Source organism: Pristis pectinata, chromosome 11, assembly GCF_009764475.1.
Source record: "Pristis pectinata isolate sPriPec2 chromosome 11, sPriPec2.1.pri, whole genome shotgun sequence".
Taxonomy (NCBI): Eukaryota; Metazoa; Chordata; class Chondrichthyes; order Rhinopristiformes; family Pristidae; genus Pristis; species Pristis pectinata.
In genome coordinates this window covers 35,602,555-35,623,742 of record NC_067415.1, presented here as the reverse complement: position 1 = coordinate 35,623,742, position 21,188 = coordinate 35,602,555, and the positions used below count along the sequence as shown (strand labels likewise).

Below are 21,188 nucleotides of genomic sequence, written 5' to 3'. Positions count from 1 at the left end.
ACTTTTACATCCCTAATAACCTAAATGACTTTTTGTTTTGAAGAGGTCATTAAAGTCGTGGATGTTCCCTTGCCTATTAATGTTCTTTTATGGATTTCCAGAAGGAATTGTACTGACCCTCACATGAGACTATTAGCCAAAGTTGAAGCTGATGGGATTGAAGGCAATTTATTAACATGGCTGGAAAATCAGCTAAGTAGCAGGAGACAATTAATTTGGAAGCTTAAGAGGGAAGTAGGAACAAAGAGTAGATGGAAAGAAGCTATTTTCAGTGGCCAAGGAATTTAGAACTTGACAATGTTTTAAAAAAAATTTAATCAGACTTTTCAGGATTCCATTTAGAAAACACTTCTACATGAAGAAGACAGTAGACATTTGGAATACTCCTGCATATAACCTTTGATGCAGTTTGTTATTTCTGAAACTGAATCTGAACATTTTGTAAACTAGAGTTATGAAGAGATTGGAGAAAAACTTGTTTGGAATCATAACATCATTAAAGCATAGGAGGAGATCACTTGGTTCAACGAGTCTACACTGGCTCCATGTACAACGTTCCAGCTAATCCTATTTCCTTGCAGACATGCAAGTTATTTTCCCTCGAATGCTGATCCATTTCTCTCGTGTGATCCTAATTTTTTCTGATTCTGTTTCGATCACTCCTGCTAGTAGTGAGTTCTAGATCATAACTTCTCTATTAACAAAAAAAAACAAATCCATTTCTGTGAATATTTTGCCCATCACGTTAACTCTGCAACCCTATGTCCTTCAACCAACCATTAAAGTCGATGGCATCTTTCTCTTTATCCCAGCTTAAACATGTCATGATCTTCTAAACATTTGTTAGATTGCCTCTCAATTTTAGTGGCTCCAAGGAGAACCAACTCCATCTTTTGTGCCACCTTGTAGGTGAACTCGTAATTCAGAGGTGAAAATGCTACAAACTGGGCCAAACTAAGGAACTTTTGGTATATTGTTTTGCTTGTCTTTATTTCTTACAATGAACGTGATACTAAGACTTTTATCTCATTGGCTTCTCATTAACAGTGGATTATTTGGCTCAAGTTTTCGACATCCTTCTTGCTGACCTGAACACAGATGAAGGCAAGGCTTTATTCTTGGAGTATCAGGCTCTGCAGGTTATTCTATGTTACCTGAAACCCTCAAGTAAAAATCTACTGTGCAGTGCTGTTGACATTATTCTGCAAATGACAATGGAATCAAGTAAGTATCTTTGTACATTAGAACTTCACGGATAAAAGAATCTGAACATTAATCCATTAATTAACAGTGAATGAGTTTCAGCTGAAATTTTTTTTGGCTGAATTTTACCTAAAGTGCAAAGTATCCAGGATTTTGTTTTAGTGATACATGAATATGGAAATGTGGCATAATTTGGTATATAAAACACATTCTTTTTAAATAACCTTTTAAAATATCTGGAATTAGTAAGTTCTTGTAGTAAATATTGTCCATGTGCATGTGTCCGTGATCCTATTGTCTAATTCTTAAGCGTGAAATTAGGAGTTCAAAATGTTAATTTTTTAAATTTGATGCTTTATTAATCAGTAAAGTTTACATAATGTGTTCATGAACTAAATTTAGATTTGAATATGATTAAGAGAAAACCATTATTCAATTCTAGCTGGTTAGCCAAATACCTTTGATAGAGTACCATGTAATTTTTTTACTACCAATTTAAAGTCAATGTGATTAAGGGGACAGTTGCAGCTTTGATGTGTAGATTGCAAGTATAGAATACGTATACTATAAGCAGGAAATGCTGGAAACACTCAGCAGCATCTGTTAAAGAGAAACGGTTTGAGGGTTGAAAATTCTTTGCTGGATGGTTTGAACGTATCTGATCTTGGATGGATCTGAATTGAGAAGGATGGAATTTCATTTGGGTTCCATGTAAGATGAATTGGACCCATAGACATTTGCTGAGGAAGGACGTGGTTGTGGATACAAGTTTTGTTCATCACCTTATCGAAGACTAGAAGGTAAACTCAGGGTAAACAAAAGATATGAGATGAATGCAAATCACATCAAATAGAGAAGTTAAGCTTCTTCATGGTTAACATTTCTAGAAGTGGCAGTGAATTGAATAGTAGTTGAAAATCAAACTGCTGATACTGGAAATCTGAAATAAAAATAGAAAATCCTGGAAACACTCAGCAGGTCAGGCTGCATCTTTGGAAAGAGAAATTGAATTAACATTTTATGTTAAAGTATTGACACATAATTGGGTAAGGGACATATGGTAGGGAGTCGTAGTTGTCATGGTGGCCTTAGTAACAGCACTGAAGTTCTGGTTTAGGAGTTAAAATCTGGCATGGCTGTGTGAATGTTGTCATATTCTGGAGAATATTTAATTTACAGTTTGTGCACTGTGTATGATCAAAGACTTGCACAGATATGGTTGGGAGTCATCAAGCGTGTTGTGAGATAAATGCCAGGGAATTTCTGCATTAAATCTAATGCAATATGTTGAATTGGCACTCACCATGTACTGTTTGTTTTTTGGGCTTTACAAGGATTGACACCATATTGTTAATTTTAACAAGATTTAGTGTGAATCTAGAAGGATTTGTGGGACTTTAGATGATGGTGAAGGGCAATGTTGAGGTCTTGGTGAATGTTTTTCTTAAATGGTTGGACTTCTCTTAGGGTTGCTGTTTTAAGCGTGTTGGGTTGATATGTGATGGTGCAAGTAGCCAAGGTGTTAGAGCTTACTTGAGAGTTCCAGTGATCAGTTGGGTGTCAAAAGTCAAGTCTAACTTTTTCCATTCCAGTACTCATCTATTAGCAGACTCGGCAACATAGTATGCAGGAGCTAACATTAATGTCAGGATTGATGCTGAACTTGGCTATATTTTTGCAACATATGTTTATATATGGCGCACACCTTGGAAATATGATACTTCGAGGAGATTGTAGACACAACTGCCACTATACCTGATCCTAATCAAGTATAAAATTCAGGACTCCCTTGGTTAAGTACACTTACTCACTGAGCTGTTCAGCTTTAGTAAAGTTGATTGCTGTTCCAAATTGTTTTATATTATTTGTACTAGAATTCTCGTAAGAAAAAAGCATGCTGCGGAACCTGTTTCCTTCCATTAAATCATAATTTTAGAGTTTTGAAAATATTATTTTGAATCCCTATTTAATGTGGTATGAATAAACAACAGAAAAACACAAGTGATAGCACTGTAGGCATTCAGCTCATCATGTCTGCTCTGTCTTTGACGGCGATCATGGCTGACCCCTTACTTTGAGACTCTGACCACTGGTTATAGACACCTGGTCAGGAGAAACATTATCTCTGCATTTGCCCTTTCAAGCCTGTAGGAACTTTATACATATCAATGAGATCACTGCTCGTTTTTCTAAACTTTGTTCATCGAACAGAGCCCCCCATCCCAGAAATCCAAGCGTTCAATGAGGGGACACTTAGCAAGGTAAAGAGATGGATGGATGCATCCTTACTCATACTCAACACTCCTACCAATGAAGGCAAGCATTCCATATGCTGCCTTTATCACCTTATGCACTTGCGTAGCCACTTTCAGTGAACTATGGTCTTGGACCCCAAGATCCCTCTGTACTTCAATGCGATTAAGGGGCCAACCATTAACTGTATACTTTCTCCTTTTATTTGACCTCCCAAACTGCAACGCCTCACACTTGCCCAGATTAAACTCCATCTGCCACTTCTTTGCCCATATCTGTAACTGATCTATATCCCGCTGTATTCTTTGATAGTCCTTTTATACTGTCCACAACTCCACCAATCTCGGTGTCATCTGGAAACTTGCTAATGCACCCATCTACATTTTCATCTAAGTCATTGATCTATATCCACAAACAAGAGGTCCCAGTACCGATCCTTGCAGAACACCACTGGTCACAGACCCCCAGCCAGAATAACAGCCTTCCACCCCTACTCTGTCTTCTATGGGCAAGCTAGTTCCAAATGCAAACTTGTAATTCACTCTGGATCCCATGCATCTTTATCTTCTAAATCAACCTACCATGAGGGACCTTATCAAATGCCTTACTAAAGTCCATGTAGATAACATCCACTACCTTATCCTCCTCAAGCACCTTTTGTCACCTGCTCAAAAAGAAACAATCAAGTTGTAAGGCATGACCTGCCCCGCACAAAGCCATGCTAACTCTCCCTAAGCAGACCACTCCTTTCCAAGTGCGTATAAATCCTATCCCTAAGCACCCTCTCCATTATCTTAAAACTTAATGAGTTGTGGTCACTATTCCCAAAGTGTTCACCCACTATCTGGTCTGTCACCTGACCTGGCTCATTTCTCACAACCAGGTCCAATATGTTTTCTCCTCTAGTTGGACTCTCCACATACTGTTTCGAGAACCCCTATTGGATGCACTGAAGAAATTCTACCCCATCTAAGCTTCTTGTATTGAGAAAGTTCCAGTCAATACTGGGGAAGTTAAAGTCCCCCACAATGACAATCCTGTTGTTTCTGTACCTTTCCATAATCTGTCTACATATCTGTTCCTCACCTCTTAGTGGCTATTCGGGGGCATAATCCCATCAGTGTAATTGCACCTTTCTTATTTTTTGAGCTCCACCCAAATTGCCTCTGTATGAGCCCTCTGAGTGCTGCTGTGAAATTCTCCCTTATCAGTAGTGCAACCCTCCACCTCTTTTTACCCCTCTCTCTATAACATCTAAAACAATGAAACCCAGGAATGTTGAGCTGCCAGTCCTGTCCCTCACGCAACTCGGTCTCTGTAATGGCAACAACATCATAATTCCATGTGCTGATCCAGGCTCTAAGTTCATCCTCCTTACCCTTAATAGTCCTAGTGTTGAAATAAACACATTTCAGCCCATCAGTCCCACCATAGTTATTAGCCTGTCCCTTGCTGTCTTTCCTTTCAGTCTTCCTTGTCATACTATCTTTCTTGCCCTCAACCCTATGACCTGTTGCTGTGCTGCTGTGGTTCCCATCCCCCTACCACTCTAGTATATAATCTCCCTGCCACTCTGTACATTCATATTAATTTTCTAGATCTTCATATACAAGGACATACCAGACCTTCTGGAGACCAACTGTTTCTAATCTTTGATCATTTTAGAGACCATTTGCTTTTCTATTTCTTTTCAAAGTGGATTGCTCACATTTTTCCATATTCCATCTGCCATATCCTTGCCAATTCACTTAGCCCATATATAACCTGTTGTAGCCTTTATGCATCCTCCACACAACTGGCATTGCCACCCAACTTCATCATTAGTGAATTTGAATGTATTACTGTTGTTCTTTGCATCCAATTCACATTAACTCAATTATTTACTGTATCATTAAATAGAATAACATTTTGCTTTGTGTTAAATGATCAACTTTATAAAAGGTGCAAAGTACAAAACATTTTGCAGAGTTACACAGTAGAAAATCTGCATATCTTGTAAAGTTCAGAATTATTGCTTTCTAAAAGTGTAGAATGAAATAAGCATGCCATGTTACTGTGTGCCATGTTTTGTTCCTATTTTTGTGCAGGATATTTACAGAATTTCCTCGAGGCATGCAGCAATGAGTCTTGGTTTCGTACTTGTTCCATGCTCCTGAAAAGCTCTAAACTGGAGATACAAATACTAGAGAAACTCAGCATCATCCTACAGAAACTTTCTAAAATAAAGTATGAAAAGTTGTATCACGCTGAAGTAACTGAAATGTCGATGTTGTACAAGTATAGTTTCAAATTTTAATATGTAATTTTAGCTATTATTTTAGATGGATTTTGTTCATAATTGTAGTTGCCATATTTCTGATTCCCTGGCACTATTAAAATTATATCCTGGAAGGTGGATTTTATCTTGGAGGTCCTCCCTCACATACATGCCTACATACACTATGTTGAAATATTTAGGTACATTGTGCACTAAATTTGCTAGCCCTGAAAGAGAATTTCCATGCAAACTTAATATGTGCATATTGAAAGGAATGTAGATAATGCTTAATGCTGCTTGCTCACTTCCAGCATTGCAGTGTCCAGTCTGTGCTAACTGGCTGGATGGAACAGCAGGAAATTGATTTCATGAGTGGTGAGCACTTGTTAAAGCTATTTTGCTCTGCTTACAGCTAGATCACACCTCTACAGAGATATCTTACGGTTGGAACAGCTGCTGTTAGACACTTTTCAAATTAAGCTGCTTTGTGAATGTGAAGTATTGGACAATGTGAGAGAGACAAAGTGTCAAAGTTTTCAGATGTTGGGCAGTGGGAGTGGATAACCCTGGAGTTTAATGCCTTGAATATGGGAGCAGAGGAGTGTGTGTATATTAAGCATGAGCCCTGCCTGAGAGAGATTACAGGTAGGTGAATAATGGTGATGCAAAGGATGGTCTCTGGAAATTATTTGTGCAGTTAGTTGGATATTTAATTAGAAGATGCATATTCAGTGTCCTTGACCACTCATGAGAATATTGAACACCTTACCTTAAAGTTCAATTTAAGTTATCTAAACTCTCAGCAATAAAGTGTAATATGGGTGAACAGAGAAACTAACTTAAATGTTTGCTTTTTCTTTACAGGAATAATAAGAAATTATTTGAACTGTTTGCAATCCACATCCTGGTTCAAGAGTTGCACAGGACAATGGATCCAGAGCACGCATTTCTGACTCAAAATCTTCAGTCTATTTTGTTTAACCTGGGCATAACTAAAGGCACTGCATAGCCAGCAGTCTGGGCAACAGCCATTCAGATCAGTGAACATCAAACCATATAGACTAAGAAACTCGGTACTATTATTTGTACTGTTATCATCACTGGTAAGCTTTCTGTTTACTTGAGATATAGTAATGTGTCATATTTTAACAGAATATGTTTGTGTGCATATTTTTAATGAAACCCAAATAAATTGGGGGGACAAAATACTTACTTCCATGTAATTGAGATTTTTACCTCTAAGGAATTGAGACAGAGTTCCTATAAAAAGGTTGTTAATATTCATAATCTCTTATTTAGAAGATTGTGGCTCTGCTTCTCATCAGGACTGACACCCTGTAGAAAATTGAGAGAAGTTGCAATCTTTTTAATGGGACGTTAGTACTTTCTGTCAGTTCACTCTTTCTGCATATTTTCAAATGCCTCTCCCTTAACAAATACCACCAAAAAGGATATAGCACCATGCTTTTGTTCTTCATGCAATCCAATTTAAAAGAAAAATAGAACAAAATTGAATACAGCGGCCTTGCACAAAATTCACTTTTTATTTCAGGTCATCAGTATGTCTCCACATGCTAACATGCTAAAGAGCCTGCACATGCAGAGAGACAGCTAGTGCATGCCTTGATGGCATACTTAATTGTCACTCGTATTTGCATGGCTCACACAGTCCATGGGCCACTCATGCAAAAGCAGACTTTGAAAGCACCTGAGAAGCCTGTTTTGTGTCCTTACCTGATCAGGTCTCAGGCCTTTGCTGGGAACTCAGTCCAATACCTTATAGATTTTCTTTCAGGTAGGTATTTGGCTGAGTGTCTGTGGACAAACCTCTCCCTTCCACCCCAGTCCATCCCCAACCACTAGGAACACCCTCCCCCCCCCCCCCCCCCCAAGCTTGCACCCACACCCCATACATTGATCTCGTGCATGGACTACTAACCACCTATTCTTTTACATGCTCCACAAGGCCCCAGACCACCACTGTCATTACTACTCCTACCCAGGGCAAGTCCCCAGCAGCTTACTTCCCCCAATCCCTCTACCCATCAAGTGGCCCTGACTACTCCAATCCATTGTACTGCTGACTTTGGTTGTGCTGGATTTGCAGATTTTCTGAACAGTTGGATATCACTTGTATTACCCCAATACTTGGGGTAATGTTACTCATATGAACCCCATGTTGGGGTAATGTGAGCAACTTCATTCTGTTTCTATAAGTTACACTGTTATGGAATCATTTTTCCAGTGAACCCAGTGATGTCCAATTTGTAAGTAAGTTTCAGCGTGTCCACACTCTGGGCCCACTTTCATCCACACACCCACATGCATTCCAGACCCCAGCTCCAGCCACAAACCAACTCCTGTTCCTGACCCTGGTATTCCCAATCGTGATCCCGGATCTGGCCATATATCTCGTGAGTATGTCCAAACAGTCAGATACTGGATTATTAGAATTTTACTTGTCTTCACTTATATCTACCACAAGCTAATAGTTAACCAAATAACTCCAATATTGTGGAAAATAAAATCCTATTTGTGTTGGGCTACTCTAAACTACTGTACCAAAACATTGCTTAGAATTTAACAAGATTAGGAGCAAAAGATGAAATCAGAGCAATACTTGTATGGGTTTTGTAAAACAATCTACAGGGCTATATTTTATTGAAGGTTTCTGTGAATGTAATAGTAAGGCCACCTTCATCATTAGGGTGCTTATCAATGTTTGTGTGGCTGCTGAATCAAACAACTGAGTGTTTAACTCTACACTCTGTCTTAATTATCCAGTGACTTATTATCCATGGATTTGCGTACTCATGAGGTTGGCCTAGGTGTCACTTCATATTTTTTTCCGAAGCACCAGAAGTCTAGAATGTATACCTCCTACTTGCAAGATTGTGGGCTGGAGCTGAGGTCCAGAAAGTGAGTGGGGCATGTGGTCAGAGCTGGCATTTGAAATGCTAGTATGTTTGGCTTGATTTGACAAACTGAAACTTACTTGCATAGAAGTTGTTATACTACACAGGGGTCATTGCCTTCAGCCTTAATGGTATCCACATTTTATTTGTTATATGTAGGAAGTCTGTGCCCCTATCCCTCATGAATAACAAAGACTCAGTAACAAGGAGCTTGGTAACTGTACAGAGGTAGATGGATAGTGCAAGTCAATCCTTCATGACTAGATATTCAGTTCCTTTCTTCTTAAGTTAAAGCACTGAATTTTGGAATCATCTTTGCCATTGGCAGTTTGTACAGTACCTGTAGATCACTGTCTTTTGAAGAAAGGTACTGCTCAGAACTTGTCACAGTATTTTAAATATAGGTTAGTCAATTAGCTGTTGGACTAAAAACTAGTTTTAACTATTTCTTCAGATTCACTGGCCCCTGCCACCCCATCTTCATTATGGATGTCCAGTCTTTAGACACCTCCACCTGGCTCCATTTGCCTTTTGTCCTTGTCTGCTTCCACCTGCCTGTCTCCCAACTACACTCCTCCCTCTCCCTCACTTGGCTTCATCTGCCCATCATCCTTCACCCCTCCTCAGTCCACCTACCACCCAACAGATCCCTGTCTCACCCCTCCCTCTCCTCTTTATACCGGCTCTCTACTGAAAGACCTGATGCAGGTTCACATTCTGAAGCATCAACAAATCTATTTTTGCTAATATCCTCACATTGACCTGAAGCCAAGAATACTAGGCAATCATCACTGGGAAGGATATTAAGGCTCAGCCATTATTTTCAAATCTCTTGATCACTACAAGAATCTTCCTATGCTGTGCTGTAACTAAAGTACATTTTGAACATTGAGAGAGTTTATTTTTAAAAAATAACATTACTACCATTATAAGAACTTCATTGACATTAGCATTTTTGTGCACCATGTCATTGCATGGATTTTATTGGCTATGTCAGTTTGGATCATAAACAGTCAATAAATTGAATTTGCATTGTAATTTTTGTTTCATGGTACAAATTGTGAATAAATTATACATAGTTTATTTCTAGATAAACATGAAACCACTCTTGAGAATACCTGTTTACATGGTTTATTGGAGACCAGCACAGCAGCTTTTCAAAGCTTGTGTTTTTTTTCCAATTTCAAAAAGCAATTGGTGATAAGTAGGGGGAAAATATCTGATTGAATCTTAATGACCAAAACAAAAACAATAGAAATTGCCATCATGTTCTTAAATATATATATATTTATCTTTAATACTAGATTAGTTAAGTCTTCTATTTATTTTAAAAATAGCCTTATAATTGTCTAAATGTTTTGGCTTTAAAATTAACCAAGATTTATGGGTTTGTCATACTCATTTTTAATTAAAATTTTCTCTGCTAACGGTTCAGTTAGTGGGGTGTGTCATAATATTTCAGACTGTGTGGTCCACCAAGAGTTAACAATAGTGGATCTAACGATTTTAAACAAGGTCTTAATATGTTGATACTGCATGAAAATCTACATTATTAAATGTTTATCATAAAGTTGCATTATAGGTTAGTGCTTTCACCCTGATGCCAGCTTGTTGGATTTGGTCAATACAAATATAAAATTGTATTACAGCAATGTACTGCTAAATATTTAAGATATTTTAATAAAGGGTAATGCAAAGTATTATTAAACAGCATATTCCTAAGGGCTTTCCTCGCAGTGATGTAAGGTAACAATTTATTTACATGTACAAGGGTAATAACACTTAGCAAATTGTATTTAGTAATCTCACATCAGAGATGGAATTTATGCCATTTTAATTGAGATTTTCATTGTCAATATTATGCTAAAGAAAACTTAATGTAATATTTTGGTAATCATTAACACAAACTGAATTTTAAAGTAATTTAGAAAACTTCAGAAGGGTAGATGTAAATAAATAAGTATGATTCCAACAGCTGTTTCACAAGTTGACCATATTGCTATAATCAGGAAGTCCTGGATCAAGTCTTATTATTTAGTCCTTTCCCAACATTGCATCAGCTTCCGCTTTACTGGCAGGGAAATATCATTAGAAAGAAAGTCATGGTTAACAGATCATTGAAGATGATGTTTTTGGAGCAATTTAGCTAAGTGTCATTTCCATTCTTCTTTTGGCATTTCATGGTTTCACTTAATTTTCCTTTCATTTGGTGCACTATAAAAAGAACAATTGAATCTGTACTTTTTGATACTCTACAGCATTGTTTTCAAATTGCATTTGACCTAAAATTAATTCCCTAATGAGATGTCTCATGAGAACACCATCAGCAAGAACATAAGTCAGGCTCCTGAATAAGAATTAAATTTAAATAGAAAACTTTGTGTAGAATTTTGTTTTGCTGGTCCTAGGACTCCTGGTAGAATGTAACAAATGATGTATTTTTGGTTTACACATAATATTTCATGTTATTTATGCCACTGTCTACAAAATTTGGACATTTGGGTGAGATAGCAGGATTGGTGATTGGGTCTACCTTGTGTATACTCTAGAACATCCACACACAAGGCTTCCACAGCATCCATCCTTTCAATATGCACAAGTCTTGTCAACAGATCGGGGATGCTGTAACCTGCTGTGCTTATACGATCAAAGAGTTGCATTCCATCTGTCATTCCACCTATTTCATCCCTTTTCAGTCCAAAGCTCTCTGCCAGATGGCGCCATGTCTTTACAATAGCTTTATCTGTACTATAGGTAGAACTCAACATTCTGCTGGTTTTCTCAAGGCAGTCAAATGGCAGTTCTGTAGGGCTGAGTCCTGTAAATATAAATTAAAATAATTCAAACCAAAATAACCTACTGGAAAACTTCCAAAACTAAGATGTACAGTAATGTTCCATCATCTGCTGCTCCATCTGAAACCACCGTCTTCTGGTATCTTTTAGATTAGTAATAATGTGTCAGACCATCTAAAGTTATCTAATGTTCCACAAAATTAAATAGCAAAATTCTTATGTACTTATGTTTTGTGTGAGGTTTTCAGGAATAAATTCCCTACATACTGCACCCAAGAAATGTTCTTAATTGTAACGAGGACCAACGAGTTTGCACTTCTCAACAAGGATCTAGCAAAATTTGCATTGGATGACCAATGAAGCATCCACAATATTGACTGTGAATTTACATAATATAAAGTGCCACAAATTTAATGAGAAAATGAAATGCTATTTTTTTCTGTTATCGTAAATCCCTGAATGATAAAATAAAACAAATTGCAAATATGGAGCATTTAAAATAGCATATATCTGTACATTGTGATATCAGAGGTTATGATTACCTGTTTCTCTTAATTAATGTTAACAAGATTCAACTGTGTTGCATTTTAAGTGATTTTTTTGGGGTAATTAAATGAAATAAAGTCTGTGCTTTAATATTCTATTATATGGTAGCATTGAGTTGAAAAAAAAGTCTACAAAATTCAAGATAATTTCTGCCTTAAAGTTCTGCAAATATATTTCAGATATTACCTTCTGTGAAACTGCACACTTTCTTGCATAATTCAAGTATCTTTTCCCTCCGTGACTGCATCTGGAAAAATAAAGCCCATTTACAATTGAAAGAATCCACATTTGGGGAAAATAAAACACATAATGAGAGAGTGGATCGCTGTATAGATTTACCATCAGTCTTGAGAGATGAATAAAAAGCAATATAATATGAAGTTTGTCCTGCAGAGTTTGTAATGCATTTAGTGACATCTGCATTCCTTTTGTATATGTGATCTTGGGTAGAATATACACTAACAATGTATGACAGTGGTGCAAAGGAGGAAACCAGATGTATATATGGTATTCTTTACATGACAAAAGACTGTAATGGAAGTTTTGAAGATCCTTGGAGGAAGAGGTAAATTGAATGATATGTTGGAGATGATCAGAAACTCTCAAGCTGAGACAGACTTGAGCTATAAAACATTGCGTACAGTTAATTACTGACAAACTGGCTATTTTTAGATGAAACTACTTTATGCAGAGTATGGTGAGCATAGTACCTTGAAGTTATTAAAAATTCTATATTAAAACTTTTTTACTCAGTGAATAGATTTCTGAAGTTATATCATCTTCCTGTTTATACACACATGAATAATGAATCTTTAACTAGTGCACCTTCATAAATATTCTGATTTTTAAGACTCTTAGAAAATGCCTTACGTTTGGAAAGCATCTTATTGTACTACAAAAGTGTGAAACAATGACTAATTAATTAGGTCAAAAAAACCAAAATTAGATAGAGTAATTGATTTGTTTTTGTGACTTTAGTTGATAGACATTGCCCAGAATATCAGGAGAACTTTTACTGTAACAACTGCAATAGATCAAGTTGATGGCCCCATGAACATTTATACAAGTAAATAGGTACAGGTGATAATAAAATTCTGTTCACATGATCCCAGGATGTGGGCAAAGTTTATGTTTAAGAAAAAATAACCAGTCAAACTGAATTCTTTGACCATAGGATATTTGAAATCTGCCTGAATTGGCAGAAAATTCTTTGACTTGTAACTCCCACCTGCAGGACGACACTTCTGATAACATCAGAACTGCTTGAAATTGACAATATGGCAAGAAACATATAGCTGACTTTATCACTAAACAATATACTAATAGAACAGAGCTGACAATAATTAACTGCCAAACAGGCAACAAACAAAATATGGAATTGCAACAGTATGGTAACCTAGTATTTGTGTTGGTGGGTTTGTAATCAGAGGCCTGGGTTTTTAATCCAATAATCTAGGAGAATGAGAGTTCAGATGGCAGTCTGAGAATTTTGATTCAATTTAAAGTTAATTTTTTTCTTCTTTTTAAATTGTTAAAGCTGCCATAAACGTGCAACTACTTTATTTATTACACCTCTGGAATGGAAGCCAGCTGCTTTACCCAGTCTGAGCCATCGGTCTCTTTCATCCCACAGTGTAGTTGGCCTCTTTGGTAGAGCAAGCCACATAGTTGTATCGAATTGCTATTACAAGGAATGTGAGGAATTATCTACTTTGCCTGTATTGCTGGGAGTTTTTACATCTACCTGGGAGAGCAGATGTGGCCATAATTCTTTGCTTCGTCCAAATGACTGCCTTGTAGTGCTGAAAAGTCGGGTTGGATTTGTGTGCACAAATCACATTTATTTCCTCAGGATGTAGAAAGCCACACAGCCAACTAAGTTAGATTCAGATTAGTTTATCATCATGCACATCAGGGTGCTTGTGTGAAGCTCCCAGAGTAAACAGTATACATGGCATAATAAAAACAATAAATAGTGATGAACACAAAACCACAGAATGGTGCAAAGGTAGTAGTGTAATCAGTAGTGCAAAAAGAAATGCTAAAGTGACAATAATAGGAAAACCAACAGTGGTAGAAATGCCTGTTTGCAGGGCAATCCCGTCAATTCCATTCCCTTACTTTTAACCCTTTTTTTCCCACATAAACACACAGTTCCCCCCTCTCACTCAGATTCTTCTACCACCCACCTAAACTAGGGGAGAGTTACATAGTCAATTCACCCACTAATATGTACATCTTTGGAACGTGGGAGGAAACCAGAACACCCAGACGAAACCTGTGCAGTCACATGGAGAACATGGTAGCTGCACTGAAGATCAGAATCAGACCCAGCTCACACCTTTTTAGGATCAGCAGGAGCAGGATCAATGCTATTTCTGATAGTGGGTGTAGTTAAGGTAAGACCAGTAGCCTGACTGCTATAATCTTAGGATCTGAGAATATTATGCACTAGTTTAGAGACCTATCACTTTTTAATTTGAGTTGAAAGTCTTACCCCAGTTGCTTTGTTGTTTGTTGATTTATCTCTAGTTAAAGGAACCAATGACAGGAGGCATAAATCAGACATCCCCCGCTTATCTAATGCAGCCTCTTCATCGCTATCCATACTCCGACTCAAAAGTTGCTCATTTTCTGAGGAAGCATCATTTTCACTGAGGATAAAAACATCTCATCAACATGAATACATCAGGAATTTACATGCAAAAACTAATTTACATTAAGATTTATTACTCTAAAATATCTTGTCATTCTGCAATTCCATGGAGAAGTTAAACACTAAAACACAATTATCTGAATCTAACCAGCCCTGATATTTACCCAAGTGCTAATAAAAGTAGTGTAGTCAAGACTAAAATATCAGAATTCTTCAAAGTAGAATCAAATGTGATGATGAGTTATTGCACCAGAGGACCAAGTTTAAATTTGCCAAATGAACTTTTCTTATCATTTACTCATTTTATCAGTTTGCTTCTAAGGAAATCAGAAATAGGTTCCACTCCCATAATTTTCAATCTCTCTCATGTTGAGCACTCTCTGTAAAGTGAACATCAGTTCTGGTCCCTCTGTACCTATTTCATAGGAATATGTAATACAATAAAATATTCAAAACACTTATAAAATGATAATGGTTGCTTCAACTACAACTCGATAATGCAGGCTGGGTACTTCCTGTGATCAAGAGTCATTGACACTTTGTCTGGCTAAACATTAATAAACTGATTTCTCTGATTAAAAGGGAATTGATAATACTTGCACAATTTACTTTGTAGGATTTGTACTGCACTTCATCTGCCAGAAACACTATTTGGATGTTGGCAGCCAGTAAGTAAAAGTTCAGTGGGTGACCATTGTGAATGGACTGCTCTTCTTGTACAGGGGCCCAGGAAGAAAGCTGGAGAAGTACCCAAATCTTTGTTTCAGTTTGGAATTGGAGACCTGCACTATACTGTACTCTGGAAACGAGTACAACTGAAAAGGGGATAAAACATTTCACATGAAAATTATGAGCACTACAGCTTTTCAATTTTAATCTAAGTAGTATTGAGAATATGATCTCACATTTCAAGTCATTGCCAATTCAGGGAAATACAAAACTCTGGTTAGAACACACTTAGGGTACTGTGCCCAGTTCTGGTCGCCTCATTATAGGAAGGATGTGGAAGCATCGGAAAGGGTGCAGAGGAGATTTACCAGGATGCTGTCTGGTTTGGAGAGTATGCATTATGAGGAGAGACTAAGGGAGCTAAGGCTTTACTCTTTGGAGAGGAGGAGGATGAGGGGAGACATGACAGAGGTATACAAAATATTAAGAGGAATAGATAGAGTGAACAGCCAGCGCCTCTTTCCCAGGGCACCAATGCTCAATACAAGAGGGCATGGCTTTAAAGTAATGGGTGGGAAGTTCAAGGGAGATATCAGGGAGGTTTTTTTTTACACAGAGAGTGGTTGGTGCATGGAATGCGCTGCCTGGGGTGGTGGTGGAGGCAGGTACATTGGTCAAGTTCAAGAGATTGTTAGATAAGCATATGGAGGAATTTAAAATAGGGGGATATGTGGGAGGAAGGGATTAGATAGTTTTAGGCATGGTTTAAAGGTTGGCGCAACATGGTGGACCGAAGGGCCTGTATTGTTCTATGGTTTTAAAATTGTTTTCTACTTCCATGTTTTTTTAATCATGACAAATAGAAACAGGTATATGTCATTCAGCCCTTCACTTCTACTCCGTCAATCTTCTATTGCAGCACCACTCTTCTGTATTCCCTTGATTCCCTTCATAGCCAAAAATCTATTGATCTCTGTTTTGTCAGTATATTTGGTGACAGGGCCTTCACAGCCCCCTAGTGTACAGAATTTCTTGTGGGTGAAGAAGTTTCTTCCTGTTTCAATCCTGAATGGCCAGCCCTCATGTTGAGACTGTGAGCCCTGGTTTTAAACCATCCTTACTATCCAAACTATCAAGCCCTACATAAAAATCTGCATCTTTCAATAAGATCACCTCTCTTCTAAACTCTAGAGTATGGACCCACTTTGCTTAATTTCATGTCAGAACATTTCCTCCAAGTGAGAAATCAATTTTGTCAGCACTGTTACACTCCTATTGCAAAGTGCACTCTTCCTTAATTAGAGAGACCAGATCTTGACTCTTGTACTTGTATCCTTTTGCAATAAAGTGCAGCATTCGCCTTCCCAATTGCTTGCTGTACCTGGACTTTAATTTTGTGATCTATGTACAAGGACACCAATGTCCTTCTCAATAACTCATTGTAATTCACACTTAAAATAAAAAATCTGCTTTTCTACCAAAGTGGATCACTTGCTATTTTTCCAAATTATATTCTATTTGCCTTGTCCTTAACAATTCACGTAACCTATTTGTATTCCCCTAAAGGTTCTCTGCATCCTCCTCACAGCAACTTTGTATCATCAGCAAATATGGATATATTACACTCGGTGCCCTCATCTAAATCACTGATAGAGATTGTGAACAGCTGGGGTCCCAGAACCGATCCCTAGTCACAGCAAAAAAATAACCTATTTAATCCTGCTCTTGATATTCTGTCTGTCAACTAACCCTCATGTCCATACCAAATTGTTCCCAATCCCTTGTGCTCTAATTTTGTTTAATAACTTGTACAGCACTTTATCAATGGCCTGCTGGAAGTCCAAATACACCCAATTCTCTGGTTCCCCCCTTTCTGTTCTACTGTTACAACCTCAGAAACACTTTGTAAATGATCCTACTATTATTTTCTAGTGTCCTATTACCACTTCCTTAATAATAGATTCTAGTATTTTTACTACTAGTGATGTTACAAGTCGGTAGTTCCCTGTTTTCTTTCAGTGTCCAAATCTTGGACTCCACTCAAGGTTCTGAGTCAAAGTACTGTTATGAGCCAGGTTGCTACTTGATGAGTGTCCCTTTGAGGCACCTGGACAGGAGTGTAGTAGTGTGTGTGGGGTAATCTGATGACTGCAAGACTACAACTGGAACGTACTGGCTGTTACACAGAGAGACGGAGCGGAGAGGGCGAGGGCGAGGGGGCGGAGAGGGCGAGAGAGAGAGATGGGGCGGGGGGGGAGAGAGAGAGAGAGAGAGAGAGACGGGGCGGGGGGGGGGGAGAGAGAGAGAGAGAGAGAGAGGGGGCGGGGGGGGAGGGGGGGAGAGAGAGAGAGGGGGCGGGGGGGGAGGGGGGGAGAGAGAGAGAGGGGGCGGGGGGGGAGAGAGAGAGAGAGAGACGGGGCGGGGGGGGGAGAGAGAGAGAGACGGGGCGGGGGGGAGAGAGAGAGAGAGAGAGAGACGGGGCGGGGGGGGGAGAGAGAGAGAGAGAGACGGGGCGGGGGGGGAGAGAGAGAGAGAGAGAGGGGGCGGGGGGGAGAGAGAGAGAGAGAGAGAGAGACGGGGCGGGGGGGAGGGGAGGAGAGAGAGAGAGAGACGGGGCGGGGGGGGAGGGGGGGAGAGAGAGAGAGAGACGGGGCGGGGGGGAGAGAGAGAGAGACGGGGCGGGGGGGGGAGAGAGAGAGAGACGGGGCGGGGGGGGGAGAGAGAGAGACGGGGCGGGGGGGGAGAGAGAGAGACGGGGCGGGGGGGGAGAGAGAGACGGGGCGGGGGGGGAGAGAGAGAGACGGGGCGGGGGGGAGAGAGAGAGACGGGGCGGGGGGGAGGAGAGAGAGAGACGGGGCGGGGGGGAGAGAGAGAGACGGGGCGGGGGGAGAGAGAGAGACGGGGCGGGGGGGGAGAGAGAGAGACGGGGCGGGGGGGGGAGAGAGAGAGACGGGGCGGGGGGGGAGAGAGAGAGACGGGGCGGGGGGGGAGAGAGAGAGACGGGGCGGGGGGGGAGAGAGAGAGACGGGGCGGGGGGGGGAGAGAGAGAGAGACGGGGCGGGGGGGGGAGAGAGAGAGAGGACGGGGCGGGGGGGGAGGAGAGAGAGAGACGGGGCGGGGGGGGAGAGAGAGAGAGGACGGGGCGGGGGGGAGAGAGAGAGAGAAGACGGGGCTAGAAGGGGGGGAGAGAGAGGAGAGACGGGGCGGGGGGGAGAGAGAGAGAGACGGGGCGGGGGGGAGAGAGAGAGAGACGGGGCGGGGGGGAGAGAGAGAGAGACGGGGCGGGGGGGAGAGAGAGAGAGACGGGGCGGGGGGGAGAGAGAGAGAGACGGGGCGGGGGGTGGAGAGAGAGAGAGCGGGGAGGGGGGGGAGAGAGAGAGAGAGGGGCGGGGGCAGAGAGAGAGAGAGACGGGGCGGGGGGGGAGAGAGAGAGAGACGGGGCGGGGGGGAGAGAGGAGAGAGACGGGGCGAGGGGGGATGAGACGAGAGAGACGGGGGGGGGGGGAGAGAGGAGAGAGAGACGGGGCGGGGGGGAGAGAGAGAGAGACCTTCAGGGGAACACGGGGGGAGAGAGAGAGAGAGACGGGGCGGGGGGGAGAGAGAGAGAGACGGGGCGGGGGGGAGAGAGAGAGAGACGGGGCGGGGGGGAGAGAGAGAGAGACGGGGCGGGGGGGAGAGAGAGAGAGACGGGGCGGGGGGGAGAGAGAGAGAGGACGGGGCGGGGGGGAGAGAGAGAGAGACGGGGCGGGGGGGAGAGAGAGAGAGACGGGGCGGGGGGGAGAGAGAGAGAGACGGGGCGGGGGGGGAGAGAGAGAGAGACGGGGCGGGGGGGAGAGAGAGAGAGACGGGGCGGGGGGGAGAGAGAGAGAGACGGGGCGGGGGGGGAGAGAGAGAGAGACGGGGCGGGGGGGGAGAGAGAGAGAGACGGGGCGGGGGGCGGAGAGAGAGAGAGACGGGGCGGGGGGAGAGAGAGAGAGGACGGGGCGGGGGGGGAGAGAGAGAGAGACGGGGCGGGGGGGAGAGAGAGAGAGACGGGGCGGGGGGGAGAGAGAGAGAGACGGGGCGGGGGGGAGAGAGAGAGGACGGGGCGGGGACGGGGCGGGGGGAGAGAGAGAGAGACGGGGCGGGGGGGAGAGAGAGAGAGACGGGGCGGGGGGGAGAGATGAGAGAGACGGGGCGGGGGGGAGAGAGAGAGAGACGGGGCGGGGGGGAGAGAGAGATGAGACGGGGCGGGGGGGAGAGAGAGAGAGACGGGGCGGGGGGGAGAGAGAGAGAGACGGGGCGGGGGGGGAGAGAGAGAGAGACGGGGCGGGGGGGAGAGAGAGAGAGACGGGGCGGGGGGGGAGAGAGAGAGAGACGGGGCGGGGGGGGAGAGAGAGAGAGACGGGGCGGGGGAGAGAGAGAGAGAGACGGGGCGGGGGGGGAGAGAGAGAGAGACGGGGGCGGGGGGCGAGAGAGAGAGAGACGGGGCGGGGGGGAGAGAGAGAGAGACGGGGCGGGGGGGAGAGAGAGAGAGACGGGGCGGGGGGGAGAGAGAGAGAGCCGGGGCGGGGGGGGGGAGAGAGAGAGAGAGACGGGGCGGGGGGGAGAGAGAGAGACGGGAGCGGGGGGGAGGAGAGAGAGACGGGGCGGGGGGGGGGAGAGAGAGAGAGACGGGGCGGGGGGGAGAGAGAGAGAGTGCGGGGCGGGGGGGGGAGAGAGAGAGAGACGGGGCGGGGGGGGAGAGAGAGAGAGACGGGGCGGGGGGGGAGAGAGAGAGAGACGGGGCGGGGGGGGAGAGAGAAGAGACGGGGCGGGGGGGGGAGAGAGAGAGAGACGGGGCGGGGGGGGAGAGAGAGAGAGACGGGGCGGGGGGGGGAGAGAGAGAGAGGACGGGGCGGGGGGGGAGAGAGAGAGAGACGGGGCGGGGGGGGGGAGAGAGAGAGAGACGGGGCGGGGGGGGGAGAGAGAGAGAGGGACGGGGCGGGGGGGGAGAGAGAGAGAGACGGGGCGGGGGGGGAGAGAGAGAGAGACGGGGCGGGGGGGGAGAGAGAGAGAGACGGGGCGGGGGGGGAGAGAGAGAGAGACGGGGCGGGGGGGAGAGATGAGAGAGACGGGGCGGGGGGGGGAGAGAGAGAGAGACGGAGTGTGTGAGAGACTGGGGGAGAGAGAGAGAGACGGGGCGGGGGGGGGGAGAGAGAGAGAGACGGGGCGGGGGGGGGAGAGAGAGAGAGACGGGGCGGGGGGGGGAGAGAGAGAGAGACGGGGCGGGGGGGGAGAGAGAGAGAGACGGGGCGGGGGGGGAGAGAGAGAGAGACGGGGCGGGGGGGGAGAGAGAGAGAGACGGGGCGGGGGGGAGAGAGAGAGAGACGGGGCTGGGGGGGGGAGAGAGAGAGAGACGGGGCGGGGGCGGAGAGAGAGAGAGACGGGGCGGGGGCGGAGAGAGAGAGAGACGGGGCGGGGGCGGAGAGAGAGAGAGACGGGGCGGGGGGCGGAGAGAGAGAGAGACGGGGCGCGAGACAGAGAGAGAGAGAGACGGGGCGCGAGACAGAGAGAGAGAGAGACGGGGCGCGAGACGGAGAGAGAGAGCGACGGGGCGGGGGGGGGGAGAGAGAGAGAGACGGGGCGGGGGGGGAGAGAGAGAGAGACGGGGCGGGGGGGGGGAGAGAGAGAGAGACGGGGCGGGGGGGGGAGAGAGGGAGAGAGAGAGACGGGGCGGGGGGGGAGAGAGAGAGAGACGGGGCGGGGAGAGAGAGAGAGACGGGGCGGGGGAGAGAGAGAGAGAGACGGGGCGGGGGTGAGAGAGAGAGAGAGAGAGAGAGAGAGAGAGAGAGAGAGAGACGGGGTGGGGGGGAGAGAGAGAGAGAGAGAGACGGGGCGGGGGGGAGAGAGAGAGAGAGACGGGGCGGGGGGGA

At 43.8% G+C, this 21,188-nt stretch overlaps 2 protein-coding genes across 3 annotated transcripts in view; one reads left to right on the top strand and one right to left on the bottom strand.

Annotated features, from left to right (window-relative positions):
* LOC127575940 (coiled-coil domain-containing protein 138-like) overlaps positions 1 to 9,666 on the top strand; it is a 41,448-nt gene extending 31,782 nt beyond the window's left edge. The window contains exons 13-15 of the mRNA XM_052026202.1: positions 1,048 to 1,224; positions 5,544 to 5,682; positions 6,578 to 9,666. Of these exons, the coding sequence (XP_051882162.1) occupies positions 1,048 to 1,224; positions 5,544 to 5,682; positions 6,578 to 6,722 (461 nt within the window). The 3' untranslated portion in view covers positions 6,723 to 9,666. The remainder of the gene's footprint in view (positions 1 to 1,047; positions 1,225 to 5,543; positions 5,683 to 6,577) is intronic.
* A 125-nt stretch (positions 9,667 to 9,791) lies between these two features.
* Positions 9,792 to 21,188, bottom strand: part of edar (ectodysplasin A receptor) — a 69,587-nt gene continuing 58,190 nt past the window's right edge. For both annotated transcript variants that reach the window (XM_052026203.1, XM_052026204.1), the window contains exons 10-12: positions 14,467 to 14,623; positions 12,156 to 12,216; positions 9,792 to 11,446 (exon numbers count right to left, since the gene is read on the bottom strand). In XM_052026203.1, coding sequence (XP_051882163.1) covers positions 11,094 to 11,446; positions 12,156 to 12,216; positions 14,467 to 14,623 — 571 coding nt within the window. In that variant the 3' untranslated portion in view covers positions 9,792 to 11,093. The remainder of the gene's footprint in view (positions 11,447 to 12,155; positions 12,217 to 14,466; positions 14,624 to 21,188) is intronic.